General features: G+C 49.3%; 2 protein-coding genes across 2 annotated transcripts; both read right to left on the bottom strand.

Moving 5' to 3' along the window:
* Positions 1–1,036: 1,036 nt before the first annotated feature.
* LOC123106911 (putative cyclin-dependent kinase F-2) lies at positions 1,037–2,619 on the bottom strand. Its single transcript, XM_044528944.1, has one exon. It carries the CDS (start codon positions 2,539–2,541, stop codon positions 1,375–1,377), a length of 1,167 nt encoding a protein of 388 aa, XP_044384879.1. The 5' UTR covers positions 2,542–2,619; the 3' UTR covers positions 1,037–1,374.
* Positions 2,620–5,516: 2,897 nt separating this feature from the next.
* On the bottom strand, positions 5,517–11,452 carry LOC123103346 (WD repeat and HMG-box DNA-binding protein 1). Its single transcript, XM_044524900.1, has 12 exons — positions 11,041–11,452; positions 9,828–10,939; positions 9,539–9,715; positions 9,308–9,421; positions 7,920–8,024; positions 7,576–7,710; positions 7,437–7,492; positions 7,255–7,360; positions 6,782–6,898; positions 6,576–6,702; positions 6,357–6,487; positions 5,517–6,270 (listed from the first exon to the last, which is right to left on the bottom strand). The coding sequence occupies exons 1-12, from the start codon at positions 11,354–11,356 to the stop codon at positions 5,734–5,736; spliced, it is 3,033 nt and encodes a 1,010-aa protein (XP_044380835.1). The 5' UTR covers positions 11,357–11,452; the 3' UTR covers positions 5,517–5,733.
* Between the last annotated feature and the right edge of the window lie 2,698 nt (positions 11,453–14,150).

Raw genomic sequence — 14,150 nt, 5'->3', positions numbered from 1 at the left:
TCCGGGTCAGAGACGGAGGCACCGACCGCGCACAGGGACCGCCGCCGCCTGCACACTCCGGAGCGCCGTCGAGAGCCCAGCGCCCGCCACCGCTTGACGAAGCCAACCGCCGCCCGAGCACTGGCGCCACCGTGGAGCTATCAGATCAGGGAGGAAGACGTCGCGAGCCGACCACCCTCGCGGACCCCGCCGCACGCCCGAGCGCCAGCGCCACCGCGGCGCCACCAGATCGGGAGGAGGAGGAGCCCGCGCCTCGCCGCCCCGCGCAGACCACGCCGCCGCCATCGCCGCAGCGCCACCAAAAGGGAGCCCCGCAGATCCGCCGGCAGCCCGACCTGCCGCCGAGCCGAGCACCGCCGCGAGGGCCAGCCGTCCCGCGCCGCCCAGGAGCCTCGCGAGGAGGGAGGGAGCCCCGCCGCCGCCGACGCACGCGCGGGCTTTGCCCGGCGGCGGCGAGGGAGAAGGAGGGCGAGAAAGGGGAGCGGTGGTGGCGATCTAGGGTTCCGCCCGGGCCGCTCGCGGGAGCGGCACGGGGGACGGGACGGGGGTTCCCTCTTACGTAGTGGCCTAGTTTCGAACCCGAACGTTGGGTGTTATCTGTGTCCTAATTCTTTGGGTTGCATTAGACAAGTTAACAAATATTTTTAATTGGCACAAGCTCCTCATGAGTGTAAAGTGAATTTGGCACAAACATATAATGTTGGCAGGGCTAATAATTGGATCAGGAGTGCTAAGTTACAAAATGTGGACAAACCATGGGAACAATCGTGTAGGCTGTTATGTGGCAGGTTTGCAGAATCCAACATCTATGAATTGTTGGAAAAGTTTCATTCAGTTAAACAACTCACACTGTCAGTTTCTGAATATATTGACAAATTCTAGGAGATACTGGCAGTGATAAGAGACGAGCATCCTTATTTACAAAGAGCATTTTATGTGGTTACCTTTGTGAATGGCTTAAAACCAAGCATCAGATGTAACTTGAGACCTTACAGGCCAGCAACTCTCCATCAGATTATGAAAATGGATTGTAGGCAAAGTACCAGTCCTTGGTGGCTCAAAGGATAAACAACGTGTAGTCTTACAAATCCCAAGAGAGATCATACATTACAGCGAGCTGCTCCCAGTATCAAGGTTCTAGCTGCTCCTGCTACTAGGAAACAAGTAATTAGCACAAAGCTCCCATGCAACTCACAAATAGTACTAGTTTACATGTAGCCCGATACAAGAGGGGTGGTCGCTGTAGGCACACGCACCTCAACTCCCCGCATACAACTAATGGTTTACATGTAGCCTAAAGAAAATTATTGTTACAGGGCCTTCAGTCAGTGTCTCACGGTGACCTGCTATAATCCCACCGGAGCATCGTCATTGTCATTTGTCAGCGAACCACGGAAGTTTGAGCGCGGCGGCGGCCGCCAACCGCTTGCTGGGATTGCACGCGAGCAGCCCCTTGAGAACCTCAAACCCTTCCATGGACAGAAGCTCCTCCGGGAACAGCTCGCGCAGCCGGTTGCCGTTCCACTGTCCTCGTCGGCGCTGCTGCGCCTGCTCTCGCCGCCACACCGGCACCTTGTCAGCCACGAACGACGACTCGTATGGCTTCCACTCCCTCTTCCCCGGCACGCCAAACACGTCGTAGATCATGTACAGCTGGTCCGAGTCGCAGCGCGCTTTGAACAGCGCCTCCCCGGTGAGGAGCTCCGCCATCACGCAGCCGAGGGACCACATGTCGACGAGCGTGTCGTAGCCCGGCTTCTCCAGCAGCATCTCCGGCGCGCGGTACTTCCTCGTTCCGGCGGCCCAGTAATCGTCGTCGGCGTTCTGCCCCGCGATTGACAGTGCCGATCCGTAGTCGCCGATCTTCACGGCGCCGTCGACGGCCACGAGGATGTTCTTGAGCTTGATGTCGCGGTGGATGATGAGGTTCTTGTGCAGCTCCTCCGCGCCGGACAGCAGCTGCCTCATTATGAGGCGCACGTTGGCCTCCGGGAACGGCCGGCCGGTGCGGGCCATGCGATCGCGGAGGACGTGGTGCAGGGACGGCCCGAGGCACTCCATGACCAGGGAGTAGACCCCGGTGTCCGGATCGCGCGCGAGCCCATGGAGACGAAGGAGGGCGGGGTGGCCGTGGCACGCGGCCATGAAACAGGCCTCCCGCAGGATATAGCCGGCGCCGCTGCAGCAGTCTTCGCGGATAGTCTTCAGGGCGACGGTGTGGCCGGTCGCGTGGTGGCGCGCCTTGGTGACGTCGGCGGTCGAGCCATCTCCGAGACTGCGCAACTCCTCGTACTCGTAGCGGCGGGTGATGCCCGGGTAGGACTTCCTCCTCCTCCTGCCGATCTTATTCCTCGCCTCCGCGACAGCGTCGGCGACGTCGGCGATCATGGAGTAAACGGCGGCAACTCGGCTGGCGCTCATGGGCGTCTCGGTGGCGATGTGCTCGTCGATCATGGCGCAGATGGAGGCGACCCGGGAGGCGATGGTGGGTTTCTTTCCTGCTGCGGTGGCGCGCTGCCCGTCGGCGATAGCCATGGTCATACGCGAGGCGGCGTAGGGCAAGGTGTTGTCCAGAACTTCCGAGTTCCCAATCGAGTAGCCTTGGACGCGCAAGCAATGCTAGCGAGGTGATGATGAACGAGGGATTCGACCACAGGATTATCGACTGTATATATGATGAAGGAAGGAGGCTCGACCCGCAATCCCGCGTCGACGCGAATTCGGAAAGAAACAGCGTAGAGCGCACGGGAAAAAAATCCGCGGATCAGCTCGATCCCCACGTTTCCCGCCATCTTGGCCGCCTGGAGATCACCGCGGCGAGCCACGGTCAGATCGCGATGCCGGTGGTTAGATTGATTTGCCGGCCGGTTGAGGCGAGAAGAAACGGAGCCGAGCGCAACTAGGAATTGAGCCGATCGCAGGGGCGCGCACTCTGGATGGATGAGCCGAGCACAGGCGCCTGCGGTGGCTACCGTGGGATGACGACATTAGACGCGTGGCGGCAGATACCGGATCCAGTTCTGCGGACGGGATCCACGCAAAAAAAAAAACACGCACTCATTGGCTCACCTCCCTCTATCGGTCCCCTTGCTGCCGCTAGGTGACGCCACCGTGCAAAGCCCGGGCAGTGGTTGCCAGTGGCGGGGCTCCTTCCTCGAAGGTGGGGGATTCGGATAGTGCGGCCCTGAGAGGGACGACGGCCCTCTCAGGCGACGACAGTCATCGTGGCTATACTGGCAACACCACGGCTAGAGTGGAGGCTGGCAGTTAAGAGTGTTCAACCCGACTCCCCTGCATGCAGGTGATCCTCGGCATTGACATCAGGATTGTCTAGTGCGGCTGGAACTATGGTGCACATGGATGCCAGATCTTGCTGGGGTGGCCGGTTCTTGCTCCCACTGTGGTTTTTGTGTTGCGGTGCAAGTTGCAAGGTTGACAATGCGCAGACGTGTGGCTCCTGCCTTTGTTTGCTATGGAAAGATAAGATTCGAACAGGCGGTGGTCCTTGTCAATCGGATCGAAGGGAAGGTGGTTTGGTTTGGCTTTGCCGGAGCCGACTACGGCTACGAGCGTCGCTTACGTTCTTGGGGTCATCGTTGTTTAAGGCCATGTGCCCTCTTTCGAGCTTTGGAGGAAAACCCTTACTTCACATCATGGGCGGATCTGGGCCCAGGTAGCCCAGGCCATTGCCTGGGGCGTGGGAAATTTTCTCGGCCCATATATACGGAAAAAAAATGTTTGGCCTGGGGCGCAGCCCACTCTAATCCCAGGCAGCCTAGGCCAACTGGCCCAACCGCCCAGGCCAGTGCCTTTTCGCTGGCTGTGCGTGCGCTACTCACGACCAGGAGTTTGGACCGAACCTGTCCGACGCCCTTCCCCCAACTTGACGAACCCTAGGCGTGGTCGGTGGCCACGTCCCTGCCCGCCGGCGCCGCCCGCCGGCGCCGCCCGCCGTCCTCGTGCTGCCTATCCAGCCCGCCCCCCAGTCCCCTTCTGCTACTCTGCTGCCTATCCAGCTGCATGCCCGCCTCCCTTCAATCCTCTTCAATCACCTCCGTTGTGGGCTGCTGCCCTGTCCGGCGAGGCAGCAACCCCGGCGAACTGCCGGCGAGGTGGCCCTTCTCAGGAGGCGCCTCTTTCCTCAGCAGACTACAGCAAGCCGGAAAGAGCAAAGGTATCGTAGCTTATCCAATTTCCAAACCCCAATTTTTGTTTGCAGATGCTACTATTTGATGATGAATTTTGTCGGTTGCTAGATGACACCGTTGTTGCTTGATGCCACTGTTTGTTAGATTCTTATTAGATTTGGAAACTAAATTTGACATTTAGTAAATTGTTTCTATATAATGTTACAGGACATTGAATTCTTTTTGGAACAGGACATTGAATTCTTTTTGGAACAGGACATCTATAGTATTAGTATGCCTTCAAACTGGAGTTTTTTTTGGGGTAGTTTTTAGCCTTTGGTTTCTCGCCTGGGGCGTCGGCAAATCCTGGCTCCGCCACTGCTTCACATCTTCCTAGAACTGGCGGTGGTGACACATCTTGCACCACGTTCCTTCTCGAAGGCGTCGCCCTGGTTTGCAGGTTCCATCACTGCTTGTTGTGGGGATGTTGAGGCTGTGACCCTTGAACAAAGTGGTGTAGCTTCTTGTTCTGCAATGATGGTGACTTCGAGTGAAGTTGGTTTGTGGCTGAGTTTTGGTGGTCGATGTCATCCTACTTGTTCGAGGGGACCCTTGTGCCCCCACACTGTCTTTGCGGGGTCGAAGCTCTCGAGGAGGTGCCAACGGTGACATGTGGGTGTTCGGTTGCAGGGCCTAGTCGGCACAATCTCAACGCTTGTCTCTTGCGAGGTTCGTCACATGAGTTAGAGTTGTCTAGTCGCCTGTGCGGGTGGCCGACTATTTGGCAAAGCAGGCATGGATTCTGATGGCTATTGCAACAGGGGCTTTGCTAGTCGTCATCAATGGTTACGGGAGTCGTTGGCTGGTGGGGTGATGACGCTTGATGACAACCCCGACGATATTTTTCTTCTGGACGGCGTGTCTTCATCACTCCAAGTGGGTAAACAAGACTTCTGGATGGGCATGTGTCTTCATGACTTCATGTGGGTAGCAAGTCGGCCTATGTTGCCCTGTGTTTGCCCGTTGACTTATTCACCGTTTTTCCACTAATTAAGCAGGCAATTCTACTTTATTAACGAGGCGAGACAAATCTTTTGACTCCATTTTAGAAAGAAACTAAAGGACAAACATGAGTTTAGAGGGTTAAACAAACTACATATGGAGTAGAATTGATATGTGCCAAATCAATTTCCTTGAGTATTTACGGCTGATTAGTTAGTGCTACTTAAAACAATTGGGTTTACCACATATCTAACAAACCAGTTCAGGGCCGATCTGCACCAATACAGTCCGTATTTTGTAAGGGTGTATCATTGAAGAAGGCCATCACATAAGCAATTTGTGCGCTTAAACACAAATGCAGAACGTGCTACCTTGACAGGTGGGGAATATTGTAAAAGATGATATGCATAGAACATCCAAGCTACAAAGTTTATTGTCCGAAAAGTACATCCAGACTACAAAGTAAACTGAGGAGCTGTCAAATTATATGTTGGTCCAACTACACTACCAGAATTTAAGTGGAAAGGAAAAGCACTTCGGATGTTAGTTAAAGGTGACTGACTGCCAGTTTCCATCCTCCAGGTCCATATGGCAAGAAAATCAATTATACTTTCACCTTCTTGCTGTTGGTTTTATCGACTTTCTCGCTTTCAACCTTCATCTTTTTTATGGAATCCAAAAGGGACGATGACTGTTCTTTGTTGGATGAAGATTTTGCAAAGGGGTTAAGTGGCCGCTGAGGCTCTCCTCGGTTGCTGTCTTCACTGCCCTTATTTTTAGCACCAGCCTGATCAATGCCTCCTTTCAAAATCTGTTCAGCTGCTCCATCCCTCTCCCTTTTTGCTTTCCCTTCTGAGTTATCATTTTTCTTGGGTATCTTAGCTAAAGGGGTAACCACAGGTGAAACCTTTGGAGTGTTATCCTTCACATCTTTTGGTTGTTCTAATTCTGCCTTCTTAGGTCCAGCTGCACTGCTTCGTCGGGCAAAAGGGTTCGGTGTGGATGCCTCCTCCAAGTTACCTCCATTTTGCACAATTTTAGCAGGTTGGATTGTATGGAGCGCTGGTGAGTGGTTTGTACTGGCCGGATTCAAGCAAACACCCACTGTTCCAGCAGTTCTTGCATCGTTTAACATTCTCTCCTGCAAGATGTAATCGTAATCATGAATGAATTGGTAACAGCAGGTAGGTTCTATTCAGGGCAAGAAATAAGGGGTGTGGCTTTCACCTCAAGTAATGAACTGAACTTCTCTTGTAATGTAGGAAGTTTCAAGCGTGTAACAAGTGTTAATGCTCCCTTCATTGATTTCTCCAACGTCAGTAACTTTGCAAGCTCAGTGGCTCGGACTAGCTTATCACCTGTGGAAAAGTAAGAACATAAGAAATAAAATTTAAGAGAAAGAACCATTTGGCAACAATTCATGAATTTTGTTCAAGATTTTTATACCATTGCAGCAGGTAGAGATGAGTCTCAGGATGCACCGGTCAAGTGCAGCCTCTGTATTGAATGCTTCATCTTCAAATGCAGTTGTGTCAAGACCCAGAGCAGCAATTTCTTCTATTTTCTTTTGGATCTGAGACAAAAAGAAGGAATCCTTAAACAACAGAGCACAGACACTGGCCTTTTAAGTTTGAGAAAGAAACGTGATGTACCTGTGAGAGATGCAACTTCCTTGTCATGAACTCGTTTTCCAAACTATTGGCTCCAAGGTCAGATGACGCAAGAGGAAATGACAGCTCAAGTATAGTTAGAACAGGCTTGGGCATCACCTAAGATCAAGAGAACATGAGTCAAGGAGCAGATCAACACCCAGTGAGGAAACTGGGGACTAGTTAGATTGGCAATGATTTTAATATTTTGGCGTGTTGCTTCATGTGTTCAGTGTTCAGTGTATTCGCTTTTTTTCTTTCTAGGATACTACTACAAGAACCCAAACTATCATACATTCTAGAATTAACTATAGAAGAGAAGAAAATCGAAGTAACTTTTACCCAATTCTTCATTAAACGCAACAAAAATGATTTTCCGTCTTCCAGATTACATGGCTGAAAGCATCTTTCTTGACAGATTGAACTTAAGAACTTCAACAAAAAGGAAAACTTGTTCAAAGAGAAGCAAAGCATACCTGAGGATAACATTCAGGGGACTTGCATAGAATGCAGAATATATTATTAGCATCTAAACCCACCACCCAGTGGCTTTCATCTTCAGATTTTCTTGCCTTGGTTGAACTGAAATTTGATACAGTGATTAAGTGTGCTTCGGCACCAACTTCTTAATGTTTAACTTGCAAGGAAGATTCTATACCTAAACACAGGAAGCCAGCTCCCACCAAACTGACCGGAAAAGACCCTCAGTATTCCCTGGAATTATTGAGGATCAGTGTAAAAAATTAGCATCATTAAACCGACATTCAACTGTTGATTTACTCATGAGGCATAAATACCTTGGAGTCATATGAACTAAGTTGGCCATTCTCACTGAAACCAAACCAAGATAGTTGAGAGGATGGAGTCAAGACAAGGCGGCCGGACATTGATTGTGCCCCCTCGGTTATGTTGAATACCTTAACATCTAGTACCTGTCAGTGGTAGTCATGAAAACTGCATTAGTCATTTGTTTTTACAAACTGGTATATCAGTTCCAGTGTCAGCTCTCGTAGAGGATACAAATGTAGATATTGGACAGGTATGCAACTATAAAGTTCACAAAAACCTTGATCACAACATCTATGAGCTACCAATATTACATCATCACAAGACTAAAGCAAATGGGCATGCCAACAAATACCTGATCTCCTGACGGTAGGCAATCTGAAGCATGAGTCACAATTGCTAGCTGATCCCCCTGACCTGCCACAGTAACCACTGGACCACTGACTGAGAGGATATGCATCTGCAGAATAAGAATTTCATCAATTAAACAGTTAAATGTTGGGGGTTGATAAGTAAACAAGTGACCACAAGTAGTTACATTATCTGGATTGCTCCATGACATGAAAAAAATAAAAATAAAAGAAAGAGGGAAGATGTCTTGGTACCACAGTTTTATATGCAATATATGTTCGACTAGTGATTAATTGTATCAACAAAAAAATTACCAAACTTAGAAAATCAGATCACAATAAATCCAACAGAGGGTCAAGTCCCCAACCTCACATGTAGCAAAAGGTGGCACGAAGCCTGGTGAGGAAGGCCACGTTTTTGCAAGACAATCGGACGACCACGCGCGGTTGCAAAGAACGAGCCAAGCAAAGAATTTAAATTTGAGGGGAGCACACGGCCTCCAGATGAGGAAGCCCCAAACGCATTCAATGCGACTGGCAAAGGCAGTTTATTGGAGAATAGCTTAACAAGGGACCTTTTTTGTCAACCATTTTTGTACTTGTTCTGATGAATATTTACTTAAGCTCAGCTTATTACAACCAAATTGTGGTGCAGTACTTGGCAGTGTACATATTATAAGCAAGATTGTGAGAGCATCTACTACCAACTATCATGGTATAATTAGGAAAACTCATTACGCAAACAAGAATGATGTGCACTACAGTAATGTTCCAATATAACGCTTAGTTAAATGCAAAGTTTTAAATAGCGCGCTAAGCATCTTAGCGCCGGACCTCTTTCAAATGCTATAGCGTGCTATAGCGGAGCTATAGCGCACTATTTAAAATATTTGTTCATTTGTTTCGACCAAAGTCTCTTAGCGCAAGACCTTTTGTAAATGCTATAACATGCTATAGCGGAGCTATAGCGGGCTATTTGAAACAGTGGTTAAATGTGCACTTTCCAACTGACAGATGGCAAACACAGATTACAGGTGGAAATACAACCACTAGAGAATAATATAGTGCATGCCTTCATGAATACTGCATGATTTTTATGCAAGTATATTTGCAACAATAATGATCTGTGAACCAAGAGTCAGTGTACTGATGGTTTCTTTCTAAGTAGACCTGAGGGTTCCCATTCGGAGCATTATAACTTCATGCCATAATTTTCTAACCATATGTCAGAAAGCTCTAGCACAGGACACTGAGAAAACTGAGTTCATTGGTGTTTGTGAGCTAAGAGGAGGCGGCCTAATTTCAGATAAAGGAACCTGGCTGACTCCACAAGAATTAACACTGGAAGAAAAGTAAGAACATAAGAAATAAAAAAACACAAGCTTATAAATACCTGCAAGCCCCCTTCGGTGAAGATGCGCAAAAAATTTAAACTTGTGACTGCAGCAACCCATCCAGCACCAAGAGCCACAGACTTCACTTCTTCTCCCTCAAACCTCATTGACCACTACAATTGGGCATACATAAACACCCCTTGTTTCAGTAACCAATAAAGGTGAGCTACATTAAAACTCTCTAATTCTTGAAGGTGCAGAACATTTATGTTAGATGTAAAAAATCTTACCTCACTGTTACCAGCCCAGCTGCTGAAGGGGCGGTACATAAGAGTGCTCATATTGTTGTCTCCCTTGCATGGATTTGCAAACACGCTTCCTGATTCATTCAGTGCAGCCATGGTGAAACCAAAATAGTCGGTCATGGAAGGGACTCTGGGGCCTCTTCCTGTGTCGTGGAAGTCAACCTGGAAAATGATTATAAATGTCAGAACTTCAGCAGAGAGCCAATAAAACAGTATAACTTCACATAGTTTATTCAGTGGCTTATGAAGCAAACAACTGAAAAGGGGATCTTACCTCTACATGTGAGTGCCCCTCATTTTCAATGGTAGTAATACTTCCAAGCATGTTGTAAGCAAGGAAATTTCGCTTGCCAGGATGAGATGGCGTTGACCCAGGCTGGAAGGCAGCTTGCATTCTTGCTGTAACCAACCTTCCAGAAGTTGCCGAATCATCCATTGCCTTCCTAGCACCTTCTTTGTTATCTTTGTGCCTACCTTTTGTTCTCTTGCCTGACTGCATCTCGTGTATCATATCCTCTTCTTCGCTATCTCCATTCATGTGGTCATCAAATGTGGCCTTTCTCCTTGACCGCTTGTGGTTGAAAGGTGCTGAATCACCAAGACTTTCATCGATCTCATCATCAAAACCAGCCGATGTGCTTGGTTTTTCTTCTTCGTCTTCGTCATCAAACAATGGAACCCTCGGCAGGTTTAGCTCAGGCGCACCCTCAGTGGGCGACTTCATAGTCGAAGGGACCACTGATTCCCAAACCCCAAATTTACCCATTACATCAATGAGTACTATAGCATTATCCTCCGGTTTCCATGCCATGCTACATATCCTTTCATCAAACTTCTGCCTCTCAATGTCCTGCCTTGACTTCACATCCCAGACAAGCACCTGCCTATCCAGGCCAGCAGTTGCCAGGTACCTCCCATTCGGGGACCAGCAAAGGCTGCATATTGGCTGCTCATGTTCTCCTTTCAGTGTGAATACCTCCTCCGCAGTGTCCCTGTCATACATGACCACATTATTCCTCAGCCCAGGAACAGCAAGGGTGTGTCCATCGGGACTCCAGCACAGGGTATTCTTCACCGAGTGGTCAGAACCGAATGTTGGGGCGACACGAGTCAAGCTTCGTGCCTCACTGCCCAAACAAAGATCCCAAAAGATGACCGTGCCAAAGCTGTCGATTGATGCCAGATAATCATTTTTGGGGTCAAAAGCCAGCCCGGTCACGGAGCCCTTGTGACCTTTGAGCACCTTGGAGATCGTGTTGTCGACTGTAGCAATCAGCTTGATGCCGTCGTCATCGCCGGCGGCGGCCAAAAGGGCGCCCTTCTTGTTGAACGCCAGTGACCGGATCGGGAGGGTGAACCGGGCAACGTTGCTCTGGAACGTGCCGTCTGGAAAGAAATTCGGAGACATTTACAGATCTCGAAGTGAAAACAAAAATATAGAGTACTCGGATAAGATACCGCGCATCAGGACGGTCGGAACCACGAACCTGGGAAGGAGTAGAACTTGACGGAGTGGTCGATGGAACCGGAAGCCAGCGAGCCGCCGGAGCCTGGCGCGAGGGCGACGGCCGTCACGCCGTCCTTGTGGAGCCGGATCGTGGCGGCGGCCGCCGCTGAACCGGAGCCCCGGGCCCCGGTCCCCCCGGCGCTCACGGCGGCGGCGTCGTGGATCAGGATGGCGACGTCGGCGGCGGACGCGGTGACGACGTGCTGCCCCCCGGGGGCCCAGGCGACGGAGCAGAAGGCCGGGGAGCCCGAGCCCGCCTTGTGCGCCTCCCGCAGCTTCACCGCGCGCCCTTTCATGGCGACACCGCGAGAGAGATGCTTCGCGTCCGAGGCTTTCTTGGTGAGTTGGGGTGGGGATTTCGTGAGATTGGCCAAGATGCGGGGCGGGCGTTTATGTGTTTCGATATGCTGGGGCTAAACGAGTGGCGCGAAATTTCGGGGGTTTTCCCGCGGGAAATGGTCCGCTGGCGGGAAGATGGTCTTACCAGTAGGACCCGCGCGACTCCTCGCGGAAAGCTTACTGTCCACCGTGGGCCAACGTTGGGCCAACCTAGCATCTCCCTTCGATCGAGTAATCTATTTTTATAGATTTCTCAAAAGAAAAACATAGTGAAAACTATTTTTATAGTAGTATGTAATATCGGTGTGCAATGCTCTGACCATATTGTCATCAAGTATAAAAAATTCAACTATAAAAGAATATAGAGACTGAGAGTGCACCTATATCTTTAATTGGATTTTGCCATCGATGAAATGTAATTAGTTGGACGAACACTTAGATTGAATGATCTATACATCTTGGAATAAGCTTTTGCCCTGCTTGAGAAATAAAGCAATCAACATGTCCATACAAGAAGCAGCGAGTCACCGAGATAAAAATTAGGGCATCGGCACAAGCACGCCAAAGAAAACATAAGAGAAAGCAAGAAAAAAGACCACCAAGTGCCCACATCATCAGAGGGGCCTCAAGGAAGAGAGGCGTCGAGCAGTGTCATGTAGCGCATCCAACATCTGCCTCATCCGGTCACGATCCATTGCCTAGCCAGCGTGAGCCAAAATCAACATAATAATATCCATGAATACAAGAACATAATAATTATTGTTTCAAAGTATACGATGCTCAACGAATATTATCCCTACTCATTGAATTATGTAAGCACGGCACTGTTGGGGAACGTAGCATGCAATTTTAAAAAAAAATCCTACGATCACGTAAGATCTATCTAGGAGATGCATCGCAACGAGAGGGGGAGAGTATGTCCACATATCCTCGTAGACCGAAAGCGGAAGCGTTAGGTTAACGCGGTTGATGTAGTCGAACGTCTTTATAATCCAACCGATCCAAGTATCGAACGTACGACACCTCCGTGTTCAGCACATGTTCAGCTCGATGACGTCCCTCGAACTCTTGATCCAGCAAAGGGTTGAGGGAGAGTTCTGTCAGCACGATGGTGTGGTGACGATGATGGTGATGTGATCCGCACAGGGCTTTGTCTAAGCACTACGACAACATGACCGGTGGAGTAAACTGTGGAGGGGAGCACCGCACACGGTTAAGAAACAACTATTGTGCTTTGGGGTGCCCCCTGCCCCCGTATATAAAGGAGGAGGGGAGGAGGTCGGCCACAAGGGGGCGCCAAGGAGAGGGGAGTCCTACTAGGACTCTAGTCCTAGTAGGATTCGGCCCACCCCCTTTTTTTCCTTCTACGGGAGGAGGAAAAGGGGAAGGAGAGGGAGTAGGAGAAGGAAAGGGGGTGGCGCCCCCTTCCCTGGTCCAATTCGGCCTCCTCCCTTGTGGGGGGCGCACCAGCCCCTTGTGGGCTGGTTAGCCTCCCTCCTATGGCCCATATGGCCCATATCTTTCCTCAGGGGGTTCCGGTAACCCCTCCGGTACTCCGGTATGTATCCGATACACTCCGAAACCCTTCAAGTGTCCGAATACTACCTTCCAATATATCAATCTTTACCTCTCGGCCATTTCGAGACTCCTCATCATGTCCCGATCTCATCCGGGACTCCGAACAAACTTCGGTCACCAAAACACATAACTCATGATACAAATCGTCATCGAACATGAAGCGTGCGGACCCTACGGGTTCGAGAACTATGTAGACATGACCGAGACACATCTCTGGTCAATAACTAATAGCGGAACCTGGATGCTCATATTGGTTCCTACATATTCTATGAAGATCTTTATCGGTCAAACCACAATAACAACATATGTTATTCCCTTTGTCATCGGTATGTTACTTGCCCGAGATTCGATCGTCGATATCATCATACCTAGTTTAATCCCGTTACCGGCAAGTCTCTTTACTCGTTCCGTAATGCATCATCCCGCAACTAACTCATTAGTTACATTGCTTGCAAGGCTTATGGTGATGTGCATTACCGAGAGGGCCCAGAGATACCTCTCTGATACTCGAGTGACAAATCCTAATCTTGATCTATGCCAACCCACCAAACACCTTCGGAGACAACTGTAGAGCATCTTTATAATCACCCAGTTACGTTGTGACGTTTGATAGCACACAAGGTGTTCCTCCGGTATTCGGGAGTTGCATAATCTCATAGTCAGAGGAATATGTATAAGTCATGAAGAAAGCAATAGCAATAAAACTTAATGATCATTATGCTAAGCTAACGTATGGGTCTTGTCCATCACATCATTCTCCTAATGATGCGATCCCGTTCATCAAATGACAACACATGTCTATGGTTAGGAAACTTAACCATCTTTGATTAACGAGCTAGTCAAGTAGAGGCATATTAGGGACGGTTTGTTTTGTCTATGTATTCACACATGTATCAAGTTTCCGGTTAATACAATTCTAGCATGAATAGTAAACATTTATCATGATATAAGGAAATATAAACAACAACTCTATTATTGCCTCTAGGGCATATTTCCTCCAGTCTCCCACTTGCACTAGAGTCAATAATCTAGTTCACATCGCTATGTGATTTAACACCAATAGTTCACGTCTTCATTTGATTAACAACCATAGTTCACATCGCCATGTGACAAACACCCAAAGGGTTCACTAGAGTCAATAATCTAGTTCACATCGCTATGTGATTAACACCC

The sequence above is a fragment of the Triticum aestivum genome, chromosome 5A (genome assembly GCF_018294505.1).
Source record: "Triticum aestivum cultivar Chinese Spring chromosome 5A, IWGSC CS RefSeq v2.1, whole genome shotgun sequence".
NCBI classification, from domain to species: domain Eukaryota; kingdom Viridiplantae; phylum Streptophyta; class Magnoliopsida; order Poales; family Poaceae; genus Triticum; species Triticum aestivum.
The sequence above is the reverse complement of the archived record's forward strand: the minus strand, read 5'-3'. Positions and strand labels throughout refer to the sequence as shown.

Bases quoted from the DNA above. Each gene is read 5' to 3' on its own strand.
- LOC123106911 (XM_044528944.1), bottom strand. From the start codon at position 2,541: ATGACCATGGCTATCGCCGACGGGCAGCGCGCCACCGCAGCAGGAAAG.
- LOC123103346 (XM_044524900.1), bottom strand. From the start codon at position 11,356: ATGAAAGGGCGCGCGGTGAAGCTGCGGGAGGCGCACAAGGCGGGCTCG. The intron at 8,025-9,307 runs GTATTTATAAGC...CTTATTCTGCAG, and splicing joins TCACCGAAGGGGGCTTGCAG to ATGCATATCCTCTCAGTCAG. The intron at 6,899-7,254 runs GTATGCTTTGCT...TCTTGATCTTAG, and splicing joins CCCCTGAATGTTATCCTCAG to GTGATGCCCAAGCCTGTTCT.